The sequence below is a fragment of the Coturnix japonica genome, chromosome 1 (assembly GCF_001577835.2).
Source record: "Coturnix japonica isolate 7356 chromosome 1, Coturnix japonica 2.1, whole genome shotgun sequence".
NCBI classification, from domain to species: domain Eukaryota; kingdom Metazoa; phylum Chordata; class Aves; order Galliformes; family Phasianidae; genus Coturnix; species Coturnix japonica.
In genome coordinates, this window is record NC_029516.1 from 100,280,387 (window position 1) to 100,291,191 (window position 10,805).

A 10,805-nucleotide genomic window follows, 5' to 3' on the forward strand; every position below is an offset into this window, starting at 1 on the left:
AATGGCACAGGCTGCCCAGGAAGATGGTGAAGTCACTGTCCCTGGAGGTGTTTGAGAAACGTGTGGATGTGGCACTGAGGGACATGGTTTAGTGGGTAATATTGGTGATAGGTGGATGTTAGGACTAGATGATCTTAGAGGTCTTCTCCACTCTTAATGATTCTATATATGATATACACAGATACTATGAGCAATAGCTGCGCTCCAGCTTTGTCACAGGATCAAGAGAGTCAGATTTTGGGATGTGAGAAGTGGGATGTGGTGTCTGTGGCAGCTATCCTAAATCATGGCTGCAAACATCAGTGGTGGGAGGGTGTGGGAAATGCTTTACAGTTTAAGCCAGATGTAAGGTGTGAAACCCACCACTGCCTTTCAGCTGGTGTTCCTGGGCTGGGTGCCAATGAGTAATAATAGCATTAGGTTTTACCCTTCTTTTCACAGCTATGCAACAGAGGTATCATGTAGTCATGGGATAAGAGGCCAGAGCAAGGAGTGTGTCTGCACGTGCACTTCATCTTCACTGGAGGAAGAAATCATTGTGTCACTCTTGATGGGATCCTACCTAGGCAGCTCCACTGCTAACATTCCTCTTATTTAGTGCTGGTGGCAATTTCACAGCTGAGTCCAAAGCCAAGAAATAAGGATTTTACTTGCTACATATTCCATATGTTACATACAAGCATTAGCAGTAAATTCATAAATAAGAATTTATTTGAACTATTCAGAGACAAAGGAGACAGATGGTACAGATAGGCCAGTGCATCTGTAGGGATTACTCTTATTAGGGAGAATTATCTCAGTGACAGATTACTGTTGCTACATTGCAGCCCTTCAGAAACTACTTTTCTGTGCATTGTTTTGTGGTGGTTTTTATTTTCTTTTGAATACCATGTTACTGATAAATAATTCCTTCCAAGGTGAATGTTTCTTCATAGTCTGAAGATGCCCTGGACCTGCAACTTCATATTCTCTCTTATGCAGCTATCTTTAACTAACTTTATGTGTGTTTGCAATGTGGTTGGCAAACAGCAGTGAAGTTGCAACATCTTGTCCATACCTGAGCAACCCTACCACCTTCTGCTCTGCCATTACTGGGCTCCCAGGAGGGTCTATAAGTCACATGTGGGAAAGGGGCAGGGCACATGTGGATCTTGAGGGCTGCTCCTCATCATCATCATGGTGCTGGAAGGAACAGAAGCAGATGGGTCCCTGAGCAATGCTCACTGGAGCCTTGCAGTGTTATTGACCTACCCTGCAAGCAGGAGCCCAGTAGACATTTGTTAGAAGTGGTGAGCAGACCCTAAGAGAGGGCCTTTGCTGGATCCTGCTGTTAAAATGGCTTTGTTTGGTTGAGACACTGCAGAGGTGCTAGTGGAATGTAGGGCATGGTGGTCACTTCACTTGGAGTGTGAGAGGCAGAGGAACTGGTATCTTTCATTATAGCTGTTGCTGAATCCCTGACTGCAAGGAGATGTTCGTATTTTGATTCTGCAGCTCTCTCGGCCCTCTATCCAATCACTCTGTGCTCCTGCTTCTGTCCAGGACTTTCAGGAAGGGGTTGCTTCCCTTTCGTCTACTACCACTAGGCTCATTGCCTCCCAGCAGCAACAATGCCCTAGGCCCACAGCTCTACCCCAGCCTGCACAGAAGGACACCTTCTTCAAGGGCCTTCAGGCCTTCCTCTTCTTTTTCTTGTTCTCTTCTTATAGTATTCCTTGAGTTCAGCTGCCTATGGGTATAGCTGGGCCGTATCCTAGGGCACTATCAATAGGATTTTCTCATAATCTCATAGGGTTGGAAATGGGATCCATGCAGTTATGTAGCTGGGGCTGCTGCATTGCTGTGACTTGTGGTCCAAGTGGCTTTCTGTGGAGCATAGGGTTTGCTTCCAGAAGTAAACACCTTTTCAGTGTTGTGTGTTTGTCTGATTTTCATAACAGCTTAACTATTATTTCATCTCAATATTCTTCTTTTTGAGAATTGGTGCAGTGCAGCTAAATGTAAGACCCAAAAACTTATAAGAACAAACGTAATTGCACTTGGGGCTTGCTACAGAATGAACTATATTCATGGATTTATAGGCTCATAAACTAAAACAGGAGGAGATTTTATAGATACAGAAATAAAGAACTGTTCTCTGAGAGCCTCAGGCTATCAATACCTGCATCTTTGTAAGAACAAATTTCATCTTGGACTACGTGCCAAGAAAAAAAGAGCAATCCCTTACTTCTTTTTTTTTTTTTATCTGACAGCCTAGAGGACCTTTGGGTAATATATGAACTTGGCCTGCTAGAGTTATCTTAAAGGAACAGCTTGCATAACTGCTGGTAAAACTGGCATTTATGCAGCCCAGAAGTTTATTGAGTGAAATATATTTGTAAAGTGATCTGCTCCAGAGTCTAAGCAACTAGAATAGATCCCAAAAGTGGAACCTCAAGTTTGAGCAAATACTTATACTTACTATCTTAAAACTGGAACATTTTAGGGGCTTTCTCTTTTCTTACACAGAAGCCTTTTGTTGTTTTTCTCTTGCAGGAAGACGAGGCTATGTGAGCTCTATGCCAAAGTTTTGGGATCAGAGGAAGCTTTACATGTAAGCACACAATCTAAATCTTGGTATCTTTCATCAGTATTGTTGCAATTGGGAAGGGCAGAATGAGACTGGAATGCAGCAGTGCTCTGGGGTGCAGCACTATTGGGAAGTGGCACATGACACCGGCGATTTCGCTGCTCTCTGTAGAGAAATGGAGAGTATGTTACAGCAAGTGTTGTGTTGTACTTGACAGAGAGGATACAAATACTGCTTCATAATGTCATGAAGCAGTTAAAAGGACAAATATATTCTCATTCTCTGCATTGCTGAGGGTGGGATTCATTGTGTTTACCACCATAAATATCAACAGTTCTGAGATTCCATTCTTAATCCATGTTAACCACAATGTTTCTTCTCTCTTACTGGTTGCTAAGATTCACTACTACACGTACTTTTCTTTTTGTCTTTGCTTTCCTTTCTCTTTTCTGTAATGGTAAATAACTGATTGGATTTGTGTCATCTCTGACTTAGGTTATGTGATCAAAGCCTGATATTCTTTAAGGGCAATTTTACATTAGTTAAATGTTGTAGACACCAATCTCAAGATTACATCATTTTAAACACAGTGATACTGTACGTCAAACCATACAAGTACCATACTTAGCATTTTTTAACAGTGTTTGTATCCAACATACACATTACAAATATTACACCAGTTTATACCAGAGGTTAATTTTGCTTTTCATGGGTCAAAGCATAAATCTGTGCTGAGAGCATAAATTTACATTGACAGTTTAAGAGGATTATCTTCTGCGGTGGTAAGATTTGCTATTTTTTAAAACAGCTAGCAGTGTCTAAAATTAAGATTTATTGTGTCTGATCCATACTGCATTAACAGACTTGTTAAATGTGCTCATCTTGTCAGGCATTGTCGTGCAACAAATCATAAGCTATTTTCACTGCTGTCTCCTCCGTTCTCTTATTAGCTTCTCTGTGACTTTATCCTTTCCTTGAGTGAATTAATGTCTGTTTTACAGCCAGTGCATTATGAAGAGAAGAACTGGTGTGAAGAGCAGTATTCTGGAGGCTGCTACACAGCCTACTTCCCACCAGGCGTAATGACTCAGTATGGAAGGTACAGTGTCTATTTATAGTGGGCTTCAGAGTAGCAAGATAAGACCAAGTTAATAAATAATCTCGGGAAGGGTCATAAATCCTCTGTCACTCTGTTGGTATAAACCTTTGAGTTTGCTAGAGAATATTTTACACAGATCTTATAACCTTCCGCTTGTCTCAGTTGGGCTTTATGATGGATGAGTACAGTATCATTGGGGTTTGTTGTGTGGGATTTTTTTTGTTTTGTTTGTTTGTTTTTTGTTATTTCTTTTTCCACCTTTTTGTTATTTGGTGAACGCAACTGAGTAGATTTTTGGAAGCGAACCAGGAAGTTTTCAGCATCTGTTTACAAAACAGACGTTAGGTATTTGAAATCATTGTTACCATTTCCAGAACATCTTTAGCTGGTGTTTTGTAAATACTTGTGGAGAGTTAATTCATATCAACAATGACATTCTAGTCATTTCTTTGGACAGTTCCAAATATATTTCAGAATGCTGCACTGCGAAGTGAAGCCCTGGTATTTAAGACACTGGATAAAATCATGAGATATAAAAAGTTTCATCTCAAACTAATTGTCTTTTACATCTACACAAGCACTAAATTCACATCTAGAAATAGCACTGCAAGAGCTGCAGTGTAAAAGTTTAGAAAACACGAATGCTGATTTTTTTACCTTAAGAAACGCCTTGCAATGCCAACTACCCATCCAGCTCAACTCACTCAAAGTTAATATCTCTAAGTAACTCCTATTTAAAACAAATTTATTATTATAATATTAACCCAAAGATTCTGTTGTCTTATCTGATATGGCTGATGTGATTTATTGCTTCTTCTCTCTCAAGGATTCTTCGGCAGCCCATTGGCAGGATCTACTTTGCTGGCACTGAGACTGCCACAGAATGGAGTGGATACATGGAAGGGGCCATACAGGCTGGAGAAAGAGCAGCCAGAGAGGTAGAGGCACAGGCCCAAAGCTGGGGATGCTGTCAAGTAGTCTTTGAAATATATTCTGGTTGGAGGCAAAGGGGGACCCAAGTATTAACATTTTTAGACATTATGAAAAAGAGGATAGACTGCAAAAAGAATGAAGAAACATTAGACTTGGAATGTTTAGGAAAGGCTCTTTGAAAACACCCATTGTGTTTCATGACCTCTTTAAGAATATCCATTGCAGCGCAACCTCCACAGATGGTAGCAGAGAAATTGGCAAGTGAGCTTGATCAGTAAAAATGTGATGTTTTTCACTCCCTCAATTACTTGTGAAGGGAAAATAAGTTTAAAATCCAGTACAGGGATGTTTCTCACTCTATTTTATTGAAAAGTTGACAGCATTCCTGAATCTTGTCTAGAAGAAAAGACTATTGTTAAACACAGCAAATCTTGTTAAATCTACAAGTGACTGGAATAAGAAAAACATTAATATCACTGCCTCCATTTCATTTTACTGTAGCAGTTCATCTTGCTGTCTTTTATTACTCTCAATTCAGACAATCTTTGCTTTCCTATTTGTATCCGGTGTCTCTTATGCAATGAATTGTTACTTTTTCATTGTGAAGGTTTCCTTTTTAATCTTACTTTTTTTTCTGGCTGCAAGTGGTATATTTCATTACAGGATTGTGTTCCTCTGCCTACATCATGGTAATATTTACAAAACAAGCCACACATGACTATATTGTTTACTCTTGTTGTAGCTGTGTATGCACACCTCACTTTGCTGTGAGTGTATACTTAACTCTTAGTCATTTTCATATTACCTTAGTCACGTAAGACTAACCAAGTTCTGGTATCTGACATGGAGCAACTAAACAGTGAGAATTTCTTCTGTTACATTTTCTGTTTTCTATTAAGAAGGGTGTCTTATTAAGTATTTGTCCTCCCCAGAAATACTTTGTGAAAAGATTACTTCTTTAAAAAATTGAATATACGGGGTTTTATGTTCTGAGTTGTTGTCTTAATCAAGTTATTTTAAAACAAACATGGAAAGCCAGCCTTTTTCCCCTTCAAAGAACAAGTGGTGCTTACTAGGAAATGCTATTTACTTTCAGGTACTGTTTGCTATGAGGAAAATCCCAGACACTGAAATTTGGAAGCCAGAACCTGAATCGATTGTAAGTTTTTATGTGGATTAAATGGGTTATTATTTTATCTTTGGTACTGTGAATGAGGAGGGGAAAAAAAAGTGGCTTTTTTTAAGCTTTGTAAACCAAAGCCACAATAATCTTTTCTTACTTAACAAAACTGCCCTTCTCTAACAGGAATGTAAGAGAAACTAGGAAAAGTCATCCATCCGACAATTGTGAAACATCAGAGAGAATTGCACTTCTTAACTGGTCAATTAATCTTTTTCATGTACCTCTTTCTAATCCTTCTAACTGAGTAGAAAACTTTCATAGTCTGCACTTCTTAATAAAATGAATGGCTTCAGCCCAGTTCTATTTCTGCTCAACAATCTTTTTATATGTGTCCTGCCTTTAACTGTGGAGATGTTGTGTTGGTAATGGATGTTTTCTTTCCTCAGGATGTTCCAGCTTTGCCTATCACAACCACCTTTTGGGAGAGAAACTTGCCATCTGTACCAGGACTACTAAAGCTGATTGGGTTTTCCACTTTCTTCACCTCTGTGGCTGCTGCAGGGTTACTTGCCTACAGAAAGGGACTTCTGGTTCGAAACTGAAAAATATGCCAGTGCAAAGCCTCACACTCACAGTTTTCTTTTTCTCTGAGGTTTTTTTGGCATGTACTTCCCTGCCTCCAAAGACAGGTCAGGACTAGGGAAGAGGAGAAAACAGTAGAGAGAAGACTCCAGAGGGGAGGGTAAATGAAGGGGATGCATATTCAAAAAGAGCCCCTTGAGTTCAGGCCTCCTTCTAGCTGTAATTTTTTTGTTGTTGAATTTCTAGGAAACCTTGCAAAGAATTATCACCTTGAGATTTTCATCCAGATCTCAGAACACAGGTGACAAAATGCCTTGATAATACCTGTTTTGATAAGATTTCCAGTAATTTTTACACATATATCAGGCCCCAAATTATGAGTCTTCTTGGCACTCCCATCTTTAGTTTAAAAAAAAAATAAAAAAACACAAAAAAAAACAACCAACAAAAAGCCACTTCTGCCTTCCTTTGAGGTAGACTGAGAAAAGAAATCCGTAGCTTTAAGAAAAATTGATTAGTGAATGCAAATTTTTGGTGAGAATCCTTTTAGTGATTTTCTTTTTTTTTTTTTTTTCTCTCTCAAATGTCAGAACCTAGCTAGTCCTTAAACAAGAAGTCAGACCACCTGTTCAGATGTTGGTCTAAGTGCATCCATCCCAGCTATGCAAGTGTGGCTTTGGGTTGTTAGTATTTCCAATGGTGTCATTGTCCTACAGTAAGTTGAAGGAGAATGCTTCTACTGCCTTTTGCAATGGAGATAAATTTCAGGCTCCAGACAAACTCTGGTGACGTGAGCAGCATGTCTGATCAGGCTGTTGGGCTTGAGTGTGAACCAGGGGCTTAAAGTTAAATGTGTTAATACAGACAAAGCATTTTGAACCTTTGTTACCATCTGACATATTTCTGACCCCAAGCCTCCCCTACCTTTTCAGCTTCCTAAAGGGAACTGCAAGATAGCAAGAGAACAGCTTAACTTCTGCTTACCCCTGAAAGCTGTAGAGCCATCCATACAACACTTTCACCACTTTTTCTTATCTCCCTCCTTTCCTTCACCTACTTAAATTTATACTCCGAACACCTTGAGGGTAGCTCTTGCCTAGTAGGGCACAATGGGTTCATAAATGTAGCGTTAACATAACAAATAATACCCTTATCTGTCCCTCAGCACTGCTTTGTGCTGAACACTGCTCAGCTGATTCAGAGTTCCAGTCTCTCCTAACAACCACGTTGACGTGATTAGCACTTCCACTTCTTCCTGCTGTGCAGTGTTGTACTGACTGCATGCTGCTGGTGACTAATCAGGGATCTAAATGATGCAAAGATCAAAGGGAACCATGGGTAAGACAGTCACATACTAGTACTTCTGCCCTTCCTGGCTTGGTACCATTCAAACAATGCAAAACAAGAAAAGGGGGAAGAAGGGTGGGAAACAAGTGGGGGAAAAAAGCCAGAAAAGAAACAAACCCACCAACCCCAGCAGTACTTTAGATGCCAAACTGCCAGCTCAGTATTTCTACTGTTTAACATCTGCGCATGACAAAAGAGGAAGTCAGAGGTATAACTAGGAAAAGGATTTGGCACTGTGCATGAGAAAAATTGAATTCTTCTGAGTCCATTTGCTGCACTCCTGCCTTCAATCAGTGGTAATCTATTTGCAAAAATATTAAATAATAATAGTAATAAAATAAATTAAAAAAACAAAAGTCTAATTGCATTTCAGTAAAAAGCCGTGAAGAGAAATATGAAGTATAATGATATATTCAGCAAAGGGGAATGAGTAGACAGTAGAGGAAATTTACCATCAGTCTCATGAAGACTTTCTGGGCCAGCATCTGATGTCCTTGCTTGTGCTGTGTAGTACTTTGCACTCCAAATAGTCCCATGGAAATCGACAGAGCTACTTATAAAACTGTAATATTTGTGAGCAGTGCATTGGTTTCTGGCTCATAGGTTTCATTCTTTTTATCTTGATGTGCCAGTTAAAAATCTTCTTGTAGCAGCAGCTTGGATTTTATCACAAATGAATATCCTCGTAACAGCCTTTTAAAGTACATGAGGGAACTTTTCAGACATAAAGATCTTTAAGTCAGAAGAACAGTGCAGCACTGTACATATGGCCTTTGTCATTGTATTGCACCAAGCTTTAATTGGCTAGGACATTTGCCTACCACAGTTTATTTCTGCACGGGCTTTCTTTCTCTGTGAATTATTTATGAAATGAATTAGAAACCCAGAGCTGAATGGGAGCTGAGTGAGCTTTTGCAACTCAGATGGTTATTAGGTTGAAAATTAGTATAGGAACCTAAATCTGGGAAGACGTTCTTGAAGTCTTGGCTAATATTTCTAAGTGTAGGATGTGGAACACATACTTAACATATAAAGAAACGCTATCTTTGCAGATCATTTCACGGCCAACACTGGAGTTCAAGTCTTGTTTCTGCCCTAGAAATACTCTGTATGTCTGGAAAGGGGAACAAATCTATGAGATTAATGAGGCCAAACTGTTTTTATTTGTGTGCAAAATTTGTGTTTTTCTTTTTTCTCCTGAATGTCACATTTTTTCTCATCTAACAAGAAATTGCTCTGTGCTACAGGAGCAGAAAAAGCAGAAAACTCAAGGAAAAAAAAACAAATTTAGGTTTAGTTTGAACTGAATTATGCAACAACAAAAGCTTTTCATGAGGTTGGTCATTAAATATATACATATAGATAGATAGATATAAAACTTTCTCATTCTTAGTTTTAAAATGAAACACAGATACAAAAAACAAAGCAACAACAAAAGAAACCACAAAGCATTTCAGATGGATTGACATGAAATCGTAAGCTTGGATCCCATGAGGTTTCTAGCCAATACTTACAGAGCCAGGAAGTCTGATTTGCTGCATATGTATTAGCACTGCAAAGTCTTTGACTTCTTCCTCCCAGCCTACCTAAGTATTAGACTGGTCTCTTTGTCTCCATAGCCATGTCCTCCTACTGTGCTGTGGAACTTGTTGCCACTGTGTAATAAGTAGTGTTTGCTGTTGTTTCCTTAACGTCTTTCACATAAAATGAATGTGGCAGATTGTGTATTGTCAGCATGACAAGAAAAATCAGTGATGAGAAATACAGGTAGAGAATTAAGCTGCTTCTGCATGGATAGAGGGAACAGATAGCACTAGCTTACACTTGAAAGTTCTTTCATGCCGACCATCAGAGTGAGGGATTGTGTCTGGTTTAACAGGCAGCCAATGGTGTTATGCTATATTCTTAACTTGTTAACACATTTGTTGAGAAATCTGCTAACCATGAAGGTTCTAGGAGTTTACCAGCTTAGTAAGATGCATTATAGGCACACCCATGGAAATAACTGTATTCATCTCTTACAAACCAATTTGTGTAATTGTATATATTCTAAGGGTCTGTAGTGTTTGATATAAAAAAAGAAGAAAAAAAATGAAAAAAAAAGTTTACTTTCTTGTTGACTGTTGTAATAGTAACTGCTTACTGCACAGAACATCAAGTTGTGGCATAAAAATCTGTGTTAGCCAAAGTTCTTGGAAATTAATTGTACAGGCTGTTCAATACTAACTAGGAAGTGAACAGTCTGAGGTAGCCCCTTGTCTTTCCTTTAACTAGCACATTTTTCTTCTCAATGGAAATCTTCATTGCAATTAGCATATGTGCTGTCAATAAGACAAAGACATTAATCACCTTTAAGTATATGTCTAAGCAGTGTCCATGACTGGAATCCGGGACCTGCTGGAGAAGCCAGGAGTTTCCATTAAAATAATTTCCCTCTTTCCTCAGTGGGACTATTTCTCTCTTAGGTAGATTTTACAGATGTCCAAAATTTATAATATATATGTATACATTTTTGAGACATAAAAGAAAAATGTTTCTGAGGAAGAAGGAATTGTGTGTGCTGCAGAAGTACTTGGATGCAAAAGGGACCAAGAATTAAATGACAACAAATCTGCCAGTGCTCTCAGGCAAGAAGCAAACCCACTTAAATTGCAGATTACAAATGCTCATGAATAAACCTGACCTGTGTTTAAATAGATTCATGTTCTCTCTCACTTCTCCACCTTAAGATCACCTTGATCTAACCATCCATTCTTAAATAGAGATAAAAATGAGATGGCCAAAACAGGCTTGCTTTTAAAGCATCTGTACAGTGAAATTGTTTAGGCTCTGTCATAGACCGCTGCTTCTAGTGTGTCTCTTGTGACCATGTACAGGTCGATGTGAAGTGATGCTTGCCTCCGTGTTTTGGAAAAAAAAAGAAACAAAGTGACTTTGCTTTGCAGGAATATGTATGCTGTGTGCGTGATGAGTCTGTGCCTTTTATAACTGTAGCATTTTCTCAAGTGCCTCTGTGGTGACTGTCTCCCTTGGTTTCCTTCTTAAGTTCCGTTTTCATCAGGCTCTGCAGATATTTTTATCTGACAGCTGTGAAACTTTTTTTGTTTTGTTTTTTAACCTTAATTGGAATCAATAAATATCGTCATGTCACA

The 10,805-nt window shown here is 38.9% G+C and overlaps 1 protein-coding gene across 1 annotated transcript in view; it reads left to right on the forward strand.

Annotated features, from left to right (window-relative positions):
• The window catches only part of LOC107324272 (amine oxidase [flavin-containing] B), a 48,037-nt gene extending 37,232 nt beyond the window's left edge, over positions 1-10,805 (forward strand). The window contains exons 11-15 of the mRNA XM_015884159.2: positions 2,536-2,593; positions 3,571-3,668; positions 4,495-4,606; positions 5,698-5,760; positions 6,171-10,805. Coding sequence (XP_015739645.1) covers positions 2,536-2,593; positions 3,571-3,668; positions 4,495-4,606; positions 5,698-5,760; positions 6,171-6,326 — 487 coding nt within the window. The 3' untranslated portion in view covers positions 6,327-10,805. The remainder of the gene's footprint in view (positions 1-2,535; positions 2,594-3,570; positions 3,669-4,494; positions 4,607-5,697; positions 5,761-6,170) is intronic.